The following is a 16,400-nucleotide window of genomic DNA, read 5'->3' as shown; positions in this document are numbered from 1 at the left end:
GCAATGGAAAATGTCCTTTTTTGGCTGTGTTTATATACTCGGATTCATGTATATAATTACGGTTAGACATAACTTATGTATGAGTTACACCAAATTCATGTATCCATGAGAGAAAGACGGCACTTGGTCATTGACCCGAAATTGCTGCGTCATAGGCAGGAGATCTGCCCGTCAGGGTCAGGTACTGCGATCAGAGTGCGAGGTGCGCTTTATGGCCATGTGAATTCGGTCTTAAAGAGAACCAACAAACAGGATTTTGTCATATGAGGTAAAGGCAGTGCCATACAGGCACTAAGATGCTGCATGCAGACACACCTAATATAGAAAGCTACGATGGTTGGTTGATTAAATGTCTTTAATCAAAGTTGCAGCAAAGCACTGCACTTTGATTGACGGGTGCAACATGGGCATGCCTTGGTGGGTCGGGTCTCGGCATTAGATTCCTCCTCCGGTGTCTTAATGGCTAGCCTCCTTTTAATTATTTCATTATCGTGACGCCACTGTTCTTGTTGGTGTTGCGTGTGCAGTGCCACAGTACTCAGGTCTTCAATAAAATGGTTCCGGAGTCCACACATGCGCGTACCACGATCTTCAGCACCATTTTATTGAACACACTGCAGTGAAAACTATGAGTAGCAGGGGCGCGTGCACAGATGGTAAAAAAAAATAAAAATCTGTGCACATGCCGAAGCTTCTCATAGTCTTCACCGCATTGTGTTCAATAAAATAGCCCCAAAGATTGCGGTACGCGCATGCAGGGACTCCAGCGCCATTTTAATGAAGACCCGAGTACTGTGGCACTGCGCACTTCTTTTGTTGGTTACGCGGCACAATATTCAAATAAACAAAAGGGGACAAGCCAGATGGACGCCGGAGGAGCAATCTAACGCCAAGACCCGACCCACAAAGATCCACCCATGTTTCACCCGTCAATCAAAGTGCAGTGCATTTCTGCAACTTTGATTAAAGATATTTAATCAACCAAGCATCGGATATTCTATAACAAGTATGGCTGCATTCAGCATCTTACTGCCTGTATGGCACTGCCTTTACTTGATATAGCAAAATCCTAGTGGTTGGTTCTCTTTAAAGGGATTCTGTCATCAGGATTTCACCCCCAAAATATTTATATGTGCATGGAGATCTTTCAAAGACAAGTCTAGCCGTACTTTACATTGCCAGGACATTCCTTCATTACTGAGAAATTGGAGTTAGAATTGATATGCAAAGATAGAATCGGAGCATAGTATAATGACACTCGGGTCTCGCTTGAAGTAGAGTTTGAGCTGAGTGTCATTAACATATTGCATCTGATGCTCTCGCATTGGATACCATGCACTTGTGTGACCTCGGCCTCACACATAACTTAATCTATGGACATCTACTGTTTGATTTCTTTGCCTTTGTGGACTAGATGGGTTGTTACTGACATCTGATGAGAAATGCATATCAATAGCACCTATCGAAATGTATTTATTTAGAAAATTGGTGATGACTTCATTACTTATTTTACTTGTGTCTATACAATTAGGATTGGTCATACAGATGTGTTCATTAAATGTGCTTTGAAGGGATAACTTAAAACTAGTATATTTCTGATAATATTTTCAGTCAAAGCACATGAGCTCAAAGGGGAGTGATAAAGTTAAAGGTAAAGGAGAAAAATTGAGTTTACTGAAAAGGAATTTGTCACCAGGTTTTTCCCACCTAATCTGAGCGCAAGGGCAGAGACTCTGATTCCAGTGGTGTTTCACTTACTAGGCTGCTTAGTGTAGTTTTGATAAAATCACTGATTAATCAGCAGTAGATTATCATTACAGGACTACTTGGCGAGCTGTCAGGGAGTCCAGCATATTCATGAGCTCTGTATAATTGTTAGATCTGCAGCACAGAAAACATTGATTTTATCAAAATGACATCAAACAGCCCAGTAAGTGACACATTGCTGGAATGAGGGTCTCTGTATCTACATTATGCTGCTCTTAGATGGAGGAGCAAAAACTCAGTGACAAATTCCCTTTAAGGAAAAAAAAATCCTCTTTAGAGGCTACGGATGGCAGAGTCAGAGGATTTAAACATTGCATCAAATTTCAGAACATTTTGAAAAGGACTTTTGGAGATTCATCCTTTCTTATTATAAGCAGTCCTGGAGGTCGTAATGTTATTAAAAGTGTTTTATTAACTTTGAGTAGGATCAGGAATAATTTGTGCACATAATCACTTTTAGCCATTGCTCTTTCAGAATGCAGAAGCAAGCTACGACTTCAGCAGCAATGATCCGTATCCCTATCCTCGATATACTGACGACTGGTTTAACAGGTAAAGTGACAGCCTTTTCTACAAGAAGAGCTATGATTGTAATTTGCAAGAACAGTACTTACAAAAATATCATTTAATGGGTTTTCCGTTCCTGCATTTTTTAATTCATAACCAACCTTAGGCCCCTTTCACACTGCGTTCTGACCTCCGTTCAGTGGTCCCGTCGGGGCTTTCGTCTGAACTCCCCGCAAAACGGGTTTCGGACGCACGCGGCAACGGTGCCATTGTCTATAATGGTGCAGACAGAATCAACGTGTGCTCTGTCTTGCACCATTTTCGGATACATACACCTAGTGGAGGCGGACAGCGAGATGCAGACTACTTCGTCTAGGTGTCCGCCTCCAGAAATCGTGTACTCCGAAAATGGTGCAAGACAGAGCACACGGTGACTCCATCTGCACCATTATAGTCAATGGTCCTGTTGTTGCATGTGTTCGTAACCCGTTTTGCGATGGGTTCAGACAGAAGATCTGACGGGACCACTGAACGGCGATCACAATCCAGTGTGAAAGTGGACTTTCGCCATTCAGTGGTCCCGTCGGATCTTCTGGACATGACCACTTCAGCCAATCACTGTCCATATGGCAGAATATGATGTACAGAGACCTGCTGCTCCTCTTCTAGTGTTGCCCTGGTCTCTGTACATCATATTCTGCCATATGGACAGTGATTGGCTGAAGTGGTCATGTCCAGAAAGGTAGAAAGAAAATCATGGAGACCACTGGGTGATCCAGGCGATACTTGAAGAGGATCAGTGAGATATCAGTTAGTTGGGTATACTTTACTTTTCTGTATATCTGTATTTTGGGTGAATTTTGAAGAAATAAAAGAGGCAAATGTGCCACCCCCGTGCCAGCAGCCGGCGCTGCTCGGATCTGGGCCTTCAGGGATGGTAGCTCAAGGGTCTCCGGACCCGGGGGTCTCGCGGACACGCCGAATAAATGGGGGGACATATATGTACGGGCTAGGCCGTGGTAAGTTCGTGACGCCACCCATGGTGTGTGGTGAGGTGTGACACCACCGCTGCTGTTATGGGGCACCCGGGGGAGATGTTGTGCAGCAAGTTGTTAACCCCTCCGTGGACAGGGATGGTGGCCCCGAGACCCAGTGGCTCGGTGCAGGGGATAGCGACCCCAGGGAGTGTTGGTGTACTCACGGGTAATAAACCACACAAGTCACTGGTAAACCAAGGTGATGGTGGCCAGTGCCGCGGCCGGTTGCATTCGGGTCCCCCACCCAGCTGGTGGTCTTTATCCTTTTCCTCTGCACTGTTTGTGTAAGGTGGACTTTCCTAGTGTGAAACTGAGGAGTCCGCTCCCGGCTGGATGTGGCCTAAGGAGCCAAGCCCGCAGACGCTGGCCCATGGGATCTATGGGCCCTGGCGGTGACCTCTTATCCCTATCGGTGGGCTGTTGTCTTCTATGAGGGACTTTGGGTGGGACAGGACCTCTAGTCCTGGCCTCAATCAGTTAATTAACCAGTTCCGCTTGGTTCCGGTCCTGGCTTCAGGGTCCGAGTACCCCCCTTTGTGCTACGGTTTCCGGGTCGGTTCCCTCGTGTCGGTACCGGTGGGCTACATCCCTGTTCTGGTCCACCTCGGTTGTGCTGAGCCGTCTTCCCGTCTCCTGTCGACGGAGACCACCGTCTGCCTCCTAACCAGTGGCACCAGGGCTCTAGCCCTTGTACCGTTCAACTTTAACTTTTCTGCTGGAGCTACACCTAGCTCCAGCCCACACTCCTCTCCAAACACTTTCTAAACACTTTCTGCTTGTTTTCCCACCCCAGGCTATCTGGACCCCTGGGTGGGCGTGTCCCAACCGCCTGGTCCCGCCCACTGGTGTGTCTGTCTTTCCCTAAGGGGGGGTGACTAGGGTTTTCTGGTTGGCGGTGTGTTTCCTAGTGAGGGAATGGTGTAATGCGGGGGCCTATTTGTGACTACCTGGTTTTGCCAGGGCGTTACACAAACAACCCCTTTAATTTCAGACTTCCAATTTGACCACAAGACAGTTTACCATAATTAACCAAATAACCATATATATAGCAAGCTTTATTTGTGTGTATGAATAATGTGTTTATTAAAAGGAAATATATATGGCTCACAAAATCATCTGAAAGGGAACCTGTCACCGTTTTGTTATTAATTGTAAATGGTTCCTACGCCACATTAGAGGTGCCACTTGAGATATCGGTGGGCCCACATCTATTATCCTCCATCTGCTGACCCATTATGTAGTTTCATGAGCAGCTAAGGATGTCTTTCAAGGTTGGAAGAGTAACAGGGTTATAAAAATGTTTTAAAGGGAACCTGTCACCAGATTTATCCCCTGTAAGCTGCGGCCACCACCAGTAAGCCCTTACACAAAGCATTCTAGAATTCTGTATATAAGTGCCCAGACCGGTATGTGTGACATAAAAAACAGCTTTTTATTATACTCACCTGCGGGGCGCTCCAGTTCAATGGGCTTCGCTGGTCTAGGTCCAGCCCCTCCTATCTTCCTTCTATCGCTATCCTCCCTCCCTGCTCAATGTGGATAACACGTCTTATCTCATCCACACAAAGTCCTCCATTGTGCTCCTGCACACGCACACTTCTCTCTTGCTCTGCTGCGGGCCGACCAAAGTACTGTAATACGCAGGTGCAGGGAACAGTCAAAGAATGCCAGTGCATTGCACTATAATACTTTGATCTGCCCTCAAAAGGCAGAGAAAAGTGCATGAGCGTAGGAGTGTAATGGAGGACTCTGGATGACTTAGGATGCGTCATCCACACAGAGCAGGGAAAGAAGATGGCAATCGCCAGCAAAAAGGAGGCGCCAATCCAAGACTGGACCGCCACGAAGAGGAGTATAATAAAAGCTGTTTTTTACGTTATACAGAAGGGCCTGGGTTCTTATATATAGTATTCTAGAAGGCAGTATATAAGAGCTCACTGGTGGTAGCTGCAGCTAATGGGGGACAAGTCTGGTTACAGGTTCCCTTTAAAAAAAATTTAGAATCATGTTAGACTTCCCACCTTGAATGACATGCTTAGCTGCCCACTAAAGGACATAATGGCTCACCAAATGAAGGTTAATAGCTGTGGGCCCCCAGATATCTCAAGTGGCAGCTCTAATGTGGGAGAGGAACCATTTAGAGTTAATAAAAAACTAAGAAAAATCCCATTTGCAAAATGCAGCTTTCCATTAAATCAGGAATTTGAAAACAACATAGAGTTTTGTACCAGAAATATCTTCTTGGCTTTGGTCTCCTTTGTCTTCATGCGGTATCTTGAAAACCAGTGCTGCTTTTTTAATACAGCGGAATATCTACCTTACAACTTTAGAACATGATCTTTTGTTCTAGTATTACTGTTTCCATGGCAAAATAATTAACAGAATTTCTCTTATCAACTATGTTTTCAATTGAACTAGCAAAGCACAAAGGCAGAGCGCAGCCAAAAAGATGTTATGAAAAAGCACGGCACAAAAGGTGTCCATGAACAGGTGAAGTTATGACCACCTTCTGACTTTACTGATAACTTGTATTTATTCTTTGAATTGAATGAATTTTTAGTTTTTTGGTAAATATTGTTTGGTTTGAAAACATTTAAAATATAATTTTCAAATTAATGCAGAAGAGTTTTGAATGTTCATCTCTTTAGAGAGCCACTACGTAGAACATCTCATCCTCTAGAGAACAGGACCATGACACCTGCCAATGAATTTACTCAGCAATTGGATAACAATTATTTATTTGATTAATTTTGTATTATTATTAGAGATAGGAAAACTTTATTAAATGACTTAGAACCACAGAATGAGACAAATCTTCTTTTCTATGATCTTCAAAATTTTAAATAACCCTTGGAAGGTGGTTGTATACTTAGTTGAGAGTGTTCTGGCCAAGAGTGTCCTCTTAGACTCAGTTACCGATTGTGATGATTCATGCACAGCTTTGCCGTTTCTGAGCCGGTGCATGTATCCTGCCTCCGCGAGGGGCCTGTTTGTTCTGGCCTCGTTCCGGAGGTCACGCCACCACATCTTGGTGTTGCTGCCTCCGAGACACCGCCAATGATATTTCCGGCTTTGCTGTGTGCTCCGTTCCTGTGGGATGTTTTCTGGTTCTTGTTTTGCTACCTGGTACTATTTGTTCTGACCTTCACTCTCCTTGCCCGACCTCACTTCCACCCCTCTTGCCTGGCCTTGCCTGATCTCCGTCCCCCCGACATGACCTGACCCCCATTTCCCCGGCTGTCCTTATCTCCAATCTTCCTACACGTCCATACTTCTTCCCTCTTACCCGTCCTTTTGTCCATACCTTTCTGTTTTCCGGTTTCCTGTCCTATGTTCCCCATGTCCTCCCCTGTACTTACTTGCTCTCCCAGTTTCCAACCTCGGCTCTGTTCTTTGACTTTGGTGTTTTCGCCTCGGTACCAACGTGACATCCCTGCTTAGACCCTGACTGATCGACTATGCCTGTTCTTGTTAGTGACGTCTAGTGGGCTTCTGTCTAACTACACTCAGGAGTTCTTTTCCTACCTGAGTTCCTGTGCCCCTTAGTGGTAGCTTGACACCAATCTGTTGAATGTATTACCACTATGCTTAGATAAAACCGAAACAAAGCTGTTTTTGCACCTCTTTACAGCGGTAAAATGCTTAATCTCTCTATTATGGAAGAACGTTGCTCCACCTTCCAAGGAGGATTTATATGCCCGCGTTAAGGACATATGCCAGATGGAACTGATGCTGGCTACTCTGTTTGACTTTATGGACAGCTTTGTCAGGATATGAAGGGACTGGGATCTCTTTGTGGGAACATTTCGCCTATAGGCGCTTGACTGGCCATGGATCCAATACTACTTCTCCATTTGACCATGGTGTGGTGCCCATCGATTCAACCCTTTCGGTGCCTTTTTGGTTATGGCAATATTTTGGTACTATCTAATATGTGTTGTTCCATGAACCAGTGTATTACCTGATGTCACTATGTTATAATTGTTTTTTTTATGTTTATAAAAAATTTTCAATAAAATATAAAGTTGGAAAAAAACCCAAACTTTAAATATCCCAAATAGCACAACATCAGGTAGACCAGTCATCCTATCTTCTAACCTGACAGTTCGAGTGTGTAAATAATGGATCTGAACTTTTCGAGCCCAGTGAATCAATGGTATTGAGATTTAGGATGTTAAATTGTGTGTAAAATGTCCTGGTGCAAGACCTGTTTATTGCAGGGTATGTAAAGGATTATTCTCATTATCATAATTTACCAAATTCAATGAGGCGTGTCATATTGCAGTTTCTATGTAAAGGTGGCTTATTTATTAGTTAATTACTTCACTTGCATGGACATATAGGTAATAATATAAAGGTTAATATTTTCTGCAATTCCCGTCCCTCACTGCAAGTCATAAATTATCCTTGTTATTGTACTAATGGCTTCACTAAGCAATTAGGAAAAATATGAGAAATGTTAATTAATACCTGGCAAAATTTTAATTAAAATATTTTAGTTATCATTCATAACTATAGTTTGAACTATTAGGCAACCTCGAGTATTTGGTGACTTGGTTTAACTTAATATTTGTAGCTAAAACCATGAGTGGAACAACCAGAGGAAAAGTGTAATAGAAACACGAGCACCACTTTTGCAATTTTTTACCCACTCCTGGTTTTGGCTATGAATACTGAGGGGAAAAAAACTCACCAAATGCTCAACATGTGCAAGTGGCTTAAAAGGTTTTTCACTGTGTCCAGGGAGTAATTTAAGGGCTTTTCCAGTTTTGGACAACCATTATTTCTCGGCTGCTGTTTATTTAAAAAAAAAAAAATAAAACTGTGCTTTGCTCACCTTCTTCATGTCCAGCACTGAGTCTCTGCCTCTTCATCCGCTGTCTATTATTGTCTGCAGCATGGGCGACATGTCACCAGTGCTGCAGCCAATAACTGAGCTCATTGGCTGTTTCCAACTTGATGGCACTAGCCGATCAAAGCCGCTGAGCTCACTGATTGGCTGCAGCACTCTGAAAGAGACTGTAAACAATCACAGGCACTGAGAGCAATGGCAGAAAGTCAGCGCTTGACCTGGGGAGGTTGAGTAAAGCAGTTTTTTTTTTAAAGCAAACTGTAGCCAAGGGAAAGAGTTTTTATCAACATCAAGAGTTCAGTGACCCTGTAGCCCCATAACATGATAACATGAAAAGTCAAGCATTACACAGTTCTTATCAACAGTAATGGGTAGTGATGAGCGAGTGTAGCGCCCCACGGGGCCTGATAGTCTTGTCTCCGGAGACCTATTGCTGTCCGACACCAATCATCATTTCACTCCTTGGGGGAACCACAATGGGAAAGGAATCACTCTCCTGGACGCTACCAATTTCCCTCTCAGCCTGCTCAATCTGTTGTTTCTGCATCAAGGCTCTAATCTCTTTCTGCAGTTCTTGCTGTCACCTGCCACTGGCTGTCTTGGCCACCTGCTGCAATAGAACAATCACTTCAGAAAAACAATTTTCAATCACATTAGTGCCGATAGTCATCATCGGGGTACAGATGCACCGGTCAACGACCACCACTATCATACCCTGTGACTTCAGTTCCACCAGCCACACCTTGATAGTCACTTCCTTGCAGCCCACCTATGGCAAAGTCTGGCCGTTACTGGCTATTATGGACAAGTCCGTATCTGGGCCACGGGTCAGGTCAGAATCGGCCCAATATCTTTTGTAAAATACATACGGTATCGTTGTCACCTGGGACCCAGTGTCCAGAAGGGCGTTCATCAAAATTCCATCTAGCACAACCGGTCGCCCGCCCACACACTTGTCCTGCAAGTCAGATGGATTGGCTTTCCCCACACCCAAGAGTCGATTCCTAGTCCCAGGTACCTGCGGATCCAGAGGACAGTCTCAGGCATAGTGTCTGGCCTTGTCACAGCGGCGGCCGCCTGGCGGGGTCACAGCGATCACCAACCCGCCCCCGGGTTAATGGATTCCTCTTCCGCCGGCGTCTCGCGATGCCGCCTTGTCTGGTGGTAGCCCGGTGTCTGTGGGCTGTGGGGTTACTTTCATTGTCTGCACGGTCTTTGCCAGGGTGGCCACACTCCTAGACAGCTCTTGGACCTGAAGCCTAAGTTCGACAGGAAAGTCTCTATTCAGAAGCTGGGCATCTGCCTCCATGGTCATCTGAGCTAAGGGCACCACTTCCGGATACGTGGTGGCAGGGAACCAAGTTGGCTCGACATCACTCAGGATTGAATCCCGCAGAATTCGGATGGCTTGGTCCTTAAATTGGCCAAAGTCTAGGTCAGGGTCTTGGAGGGCCAGTATATGCAGCTGAGATGGTGAGCATTAGACAGGAACCCCTCAATGAACTGTTCAATCAGCAACCGGTTCCCATCATGCACACTCCCAGGATCCACTTGTTTCACTGCCCTCAGTGCCTTTTGGAAGTTCAAAGCATAGTTCCGGACACTATCCTGCACCCCTTTCTTGCACCTGAAAAACTCCGCTTTTATCTCTGCTGCTGTGCGGGTGTCAAAGGTGTCTCTCAGCCGGGCCAAGGCTTGTGCTACAGTTCCCTTGTCGGTGTCCGGCCAGGACCTGGCCAATTAGTATGCGGACCTTCTGGCTCTCATTCAGGAGGAACACATTAAACAAGGTACTCAGTCTCTCTTGATAGTCATTCAAAGTTTGCGGCACTACGGAATACTGGGGTAGCCATGTCACTCCTGTCGTTTAAGACATGGAAAGCGTTACTGCCGATGCCATGGTGGTGGCGGCGACCGGGTCCCCTGCTTTGTTAGACATTTACTACCCCTTGGTGAACCTCAGTCGGGTCCCAAGTCTCACTGGGGAATCAGGGGTTAACTGGCAGTTTCTCTTTGCGCCTTTTCTTCCCTCGCTGCACAGCTAATGGCTTGAAGAATACGTTATACAGAGTCCTTGTTAGCAAGTTTGTTTTAAGACAGTCTAGTAGGCGCACAATACCCAAGTTTTGCCCGGGCAGGTTATCCTGTTCGTGATGCCAAATCTAGCGCCCCACGGGGCAGTTGGTTAACCTACTCGTTGCCGGGCCGTTTCGAGTCAGGTGAGGCGTTGTCACGGGGTGGCCTTTTCTGGTTCCATTGCAACTGGTGGGGGAAGTGGGGTATTTGGGAAAGTTTATCTTGATGCCACCTGTGGTTTGCGGCCAGGAATTAGCCACCGCTGCCGGGTTCCTTACTGGGGCTGATGGTAGTGCAGCTCAGGGTGACCACTCCCCATAGGCGGAGTGGGCCCCAGGAGGATGGTGAGGGTTGTAGTGGTGCAATGGGGTGCAGGGCTGGGACGCCGACAGTAACTGGATGACACAAGTGGGTAGTTTCTTCTTTACCTTTACTGGTCAGGTATTATGGTCCAGGTTTACGGTGATCCGGTCAGCCCAGAAGCAGTGTGGATCTCTCCTTGCCTTGCGGGTTGGATGCCTTCCTTATTGTGCTCTTGGTAGGAGCTGCTGCAGCCTGGAGCAGCACAGCATCCCCTTCTCTCTATGCTTGAAGATCACTGTCCCCTGTGATGGGTAACGTGAACCGGTTATGGTACCTGCTTGTATTACTGCGATCCCGGGTTCTGTATTGCTGCTATATCTTGGAACTATGGGCAAGGAATGTAGACTCTCTTGACCTCTGGGTTTTGCTACTGGGCCGTTAGCACCCAATAACCGAGGACCCCGGTGTCCTGTCCTAGCGCTCAGTCCTGGAAAGCTCACACAGAAGCTCTCAAACAGCGACCGCTTTTTCTCCTCGCCAACACTGTTCTGCCTCACTTCCTGCCTGTTCACTCTAACCCTTCCCTCAGGTCAGCATGTACAGAGAGATTGCCTTCAAAACAGGTTATGAGCTCCCCCTACTGGCCTGGAGTAGGAGATGTTGCATGTAATGTTCCTGACAAGGAGATGTCCCCACACTGCCTCCAAGCATAGCATTGATAACATAGAGGAGAACAACGCCACTCTGGCTCCCGTGACCACTGGGGTGCCACACGAGTACCACCATGCTTGGGTGCTTAGTACTCATATCGAGCAGTCAAACACTTGAACATGCTCGACTCAAGTACCGAGTATAATGGAAGTCAATGGGGAACCTCAGTATTTTTCCGAAAGATCTTCCCCCATTGTCTTTCATTATACTCTGGTGCTCAAGTTAAGTCCATCCAAGCATTAAACTGCTTGTTTCGAGTACCGAGCACCCGAGCATGGTATTGCTCGATCATCATTAATAATGGGTTATCTGTTTAACATAAAAGCCTGGAAGGTTATCCAAACCAAGAAATGATCTTAGTGGGTTTTTTAAACCAGATGAGACCTTTAAAATTAATAGTATTCCACAGGAATATCGTGTCACAGGAAGATCATTTCACAGCATTCACAGGAAGTTCATTATGACAGACACATATGTCATCAGCTGACCCCTGGCTGTCATGACAATCCATCGGTGCCCCTCTATCATGTCACTGGGGTGCCAGTAGTGGCGAGGAATGATGCCCCATCCCAAGGCCGGCGTCAGCACGCGGCATACCTGGGCAAATGCTGGGGCCCTGAAGAGCCGGGGGGGCCCACTCGGCCTCGTCAGTTCTGGTGCCCCTTGGCCGGGGCCCCCTCACCTTAGTTCTGATTCCCCCGGGCCGAGTTCCGGGGACCGCAGTCCTCGGCAGGAATCTGCAGCGCCGTCCCTTTAAGGCGCGCAGACTTCCTGGTTTCAACTTCATCTGTGGGCGGAGCTACCGACCGGCCTGCTCAGTCCCACAGATGAAGGAGTTGCAGTGCCAGCCAGCGATCCCCAGCACAGCGCGTCCCTACGGCGCTGTGCGGGCCCCCTCTCCGGCGCTGTGTGGGCCCCCTCTCCAGCGCTGTGTGGGCCCCCTCTCCACTGTGACCTGAGCGGTATGTGCCCTCCCCGCCCCCCGATTTATGGGCCCTGGTGAGCTGTATGGGCTTCTCCCCCCTTAGGTGTATGCCCTGCCCCCCCCCCGGCGCTGTATGTGCTGGCCCCTGGAGCTGTGTGTGGGCCCCCCAGAGCCGCATGTGTGGGCCCCCCAGAGCCACGTGTGTGTCTGTATGTATGTAGCAGAGCTATGTGTGTATGTATGTAGCAGAGCTATGTGTGTATGTATGTAGCAGAGCTATGTGTGTATGTATGTAGCAGAGCTATGTGTGTATGTATGTAGCAGAGCTATGTGTGTATGTATGTATGTAGCAGAGCTATGTGTGTATGTATGTAGCAGAGCTATGCGTGTATGTAGCAGAGCTATGCGTGTATGTAGCAGAGCTATGCGTGTATGTATGCAGCAGAGCTGTGTATGTATGCAGCAGAGCTGTGTGTTTATGTATGCAGCAGAGCTATGCGTGTATGTGTGCAGCAGAGCTATGCGTGTATGTATGCAGCAGAGCTATGCGTGTATGTATGCAGCAGAGCTATGCGTGTATGTATGCAGCAGAGCTATGCGTGTATGTATGTAGCAGAGCTATGCGTGTATGTATGCAGCAGAGCTATGCGTGTATGTATGTAGCAGAGCTATGCGTGTATGTATGTAGCAGAGCTATGTGTGTATGTATGTAGCAGAGCTATGCGTGTATGTTTGCAGCAGAGCTATGCGTGTATGTATGCAGCAGAGCTATGCGTGTATGTATGTAGCAGAGCTATGCGTGTATGTATGTAGCAGAGCTATGTGTGTATGTATGTAGCAGAGCTATGCGTGTATGTATGCAGCAGAGCTATGCGTGTACGTATGTAGCAGACTATGTGTGTATGTATCTAGCAGAGTTGTGTTGTGTGTGTCTGTGTGCATGTATGATGTGTATCTATGTATGTAAGTGTATATGACTGTATAGATATGTCAGTTCTATATGTATTTTTGTGAGTTTGTCTTTGTATATGTATGTGTGTGTCTGCGTGTGGATGGGGCCCACCGGGACTCTTCCGCCCAGGGCCCACAAAAATCTGGAGCCGGCCCTGACCCATCCTACCTGCTACTGTCACATTCTGTTGCCAGAGATTGGGATTTTAACTAGTTAACCACAGCTGTCAGAGGCATATAATGGCTGATTAGATGAGCTGTCATGTGCAGGAAAAGATGCAGGCTAAGCATGTTAGCCCGCATCAAAGGCTGGGACACGACCTTTGACATAAATTTAAGTCAAAGGTTGTGAAGGAGTTAACTTTACTTTTTTTTTATTCTGAACTTGCAGATTTTGCCTCAAGTCTGGAACTGATCCTCAGCAAAATATTAAAAAGGTCTTTAATTACTAATTTTGACTTCCCATTAAATTCAATGGGGGAAGTTTTGCAATAAAACTACAGTTTATGTACAACAGAAATTGATATGGTGTGGATCCACACCACGTTAAATTCTACAATGAAAATACTCGCAATGTGTGGATGAGAATTTTATAAGATGTTGGAAATTTTCCACCCAAATGTCCAAATAAAAAATCTACAACAATTTTATTATGTGTCGTCACAGCCTAGGGCTAAATTTCGAGATGTGAGTATGGACTGTAATTTATAGGGACTGCAGCAGGACTCCTGACCTGAACTCATCAGCTCTGTAAGCATAGGTGTGGCTACTGAGTGCTGCTCACAGACAGTCAGAAAATTACTGTCAGTACTAGGACCATTATTGTCTCATATGTAAAAAAAAAACAAGGAACCAATTTCCATCCATGTGCTGGATCAGATTTTCATTAATTTTTGGTTTGTGTTTCATTTTTATGATCAGTTTCACTAGTTTTCTTGTTTGCAAAAAAAATGATGTAGGTTTGATTTCTCAAGCTGGACAGTCAAAAATAAAGACAATGTACTGTTTGAGTTTATTACTGAGGCTGAGGCCACACGGGGTTATGTGCAAGTCCTCGCATGACACTCGGCTCCCGCTCTCAGTGGGAGCCGAGTGTCATGCGAGGGTCATGCGACTGTGGTCCGATCGTGCGATCAGACCTCAGCTACAGAGGTAGGGGGGGTGGCACTGAGGAGGGGAGGGCCGACGCTGCGGAGGGGAGGGCCGGCTCTGTGGAGGGAGGGATTTATCTCCCTATCTCCTCCGTTGCCGGCTGATTCGAAAATCGCACTGCTCTTGCGTTACACCGGTGTAACGCGAGGGCAATGTGATGTTTCTCTCACCCCATAGACTTGTATGGGTGCGAGTGAAAAGCTCGCATTGCACCTGCAGCATGCTGCAACTGTTTTCTCGGCCCAATTAGGGCTGAGAAAATAATCGCTCATGGGAGCTGCACCATAGAGTTATAATGGATTTTTTATCGCATTCCACTCGCACCGTTTTTCTCGACGTGTGTTCTAGGCCTGATCCATTGACTTACATTGGCAAGTTTGATCTATGACTCGGATCAAAAGCGGACATTTCTTCGTTTTTTTTTGTGAACTCTCAGCAAACAAAAATGGAACTGTGAACAAACAACCCAATATACTATTATGGCCATGTGTTCTAAATGTGAAAAACACAAATAGAATAGATATGTGAGCGGCCATCTGAGTGAGGCGTAAGTATAACAAATAAAATGAAGAATGGATAAAAAATACACATTAATTTTTATCCTCTATGTCATCTTTATTTATGCAGTTGTGTTAAGAATCCAATAGTGTGCTGCAAATAACTCTATGGTCATCTAGAATATAATTACATTTCTTCTGTTTTTGTCTCATTCATCACAGCCATGGGACTCGCTGTGCCGGAGAAGTATCTGCTGCTGCAAACAACAACATTTGTGGGGTGGGAGTTGCATATAGTTCAAAAGTTGCCGGTATAGTATAATACATTTATATTACATTTTTATGTCAATTATTTTTTTTCTACTTTTCAAAGGATACATGAAAAAACACTATGATGGTATACACACACAATTGTACTTGTTTGGTTTGTTCTAGTTTATATTGCCACCTACTGTACATATAAGGAATATATAAAGAATTAAGTTTATGACTTAGATGTTCAGTAGTACTGGTTTATATTCAGCGGGGAAAATAATATTTCATACACTGCTAATTTTGCAAGTTTTCCTACCTACAAAGTCTGGAGAGGTCTGTAATTTTTATCGTAGGTATACTTCATCTGTGACAGACAGAATAATAAAAAATCCAGAAAAACCCATTGTATGATTTTTAACTACCATAATTAATTTGCATTTTATTGCATGAAATAAGAAATTGATGCTATAGAAAAACAGAGCTTAATATTTGGTACAGAAACCTTTGTTTGCAATTGCAGAGGTCAGACGTTTCCTATTTGTTCTTGACCAAGTTTGCACACACTGCAGCAGGGATTTTGGCCCACTCCTCCATGCAAAGATTTTCTATTGGGTTCAGGTCTGGAGATTGGATTCATACGGAGCCACTTCATAGTTGCCCTGGCTGTGTGTTTCTTGTCATTGTCATGCTGGAAGACCCAAGCACGACCCATCTTTAATGCTATTCTCCCTTCAATATGGTGCAGTCATCCTGTCCCCTTTGCAGAAAAGCAACCCTAAAAAATTATGTTTCCACCCCTATGCTCTATGCTTCATGGCTGGGATTGTGTTATTGGGGTTCTACTCATCCTTCTTCTTCCTCCGACCTCAGAGAGTGTAGTTGATACCAAAAAGTTCTATCTTGGTCTCATCTGACCACATGACCCTCTCCCATGCCTCCTCTGGATCATCTAGATAGTCATTTGCGAACTTCAAATGGGCTTGGACATGTGCTCCCATGAGCAAGGTGACCTTCATACCCTGCAGGATTTTAATCCATAACGGTGAGGTGTGTTCCTAAAGGTAATTTGTGGCCCCAGTTTTCTTCATGTCATTGACTAGATCCTCCCATGTAGTTGTGGACTGATTCCTGACCTTTCTCACAATCATCCTTACCCCTCAAGGCGAGATCTTGTATGAAGTCCCAGACAGATTAGGATTGACAGACAATTTTCTAATAATTATTATTATTATAATTGCACCAACAGTTGTTGCCTTATCACCAAGCTTCTTGCCTATTGTTCTGTAGCCCATCCCAGTCTTGTGCAAGTTTACAATTTCATCCCTATTATGCTTAGATAGCTCTTTGGTCTTGGCCATGGTAGAGGG

General features: G+C 45.5%; 1 protein-coding gene across 1 annotated transcript in view; it reads left to right on the top strand.

Annotated features, from left to right (window-relative positions):
- The window catches only part of PCSK2 (proprotein convertase subtilisin/kexin type 2), a 362,431-nt gene that overhangs the window by 301,784 nt on the left and 44,247 nt on the right, over positions 1-16,400 (top strand). The window contains exons 6-7 of the mRNA XM_075339275.1: positions 2,243-2,319; positions 15,001-15,089. Of these exons, the coding sequence (XP_075195390.1) occupies positions 2,243-2,319; positions 15,001-15,089 (166 nt within the window). The remainder of the gene's footprint in view (positions 1-2,242; positions 2,320-15,000; positions 15,090-16,400) is intronic.

Source organism: Anomaloglossus baeobatrachus, chromosome 3 (assembly GCF_048569485.1).
Source record: "Anomaloglossus baeobatrachus isolate aAnoBae1 chromosome 3, aAnoBae1.hap1, whole genome shotgun sequence".
Classification (NCBI taxonomy): domain Eukaryota; kingdom Metazoa; phylum Chordata; class Amphibia; order Anura; family Aromobatidae; genus Anomaloglossus; species Anomaloglossus baeobatrachus.
Note: the sequence above shows the minus strand (reverse complement) of the source record. Positions and strands in the feature narration are given on the sequence as shown.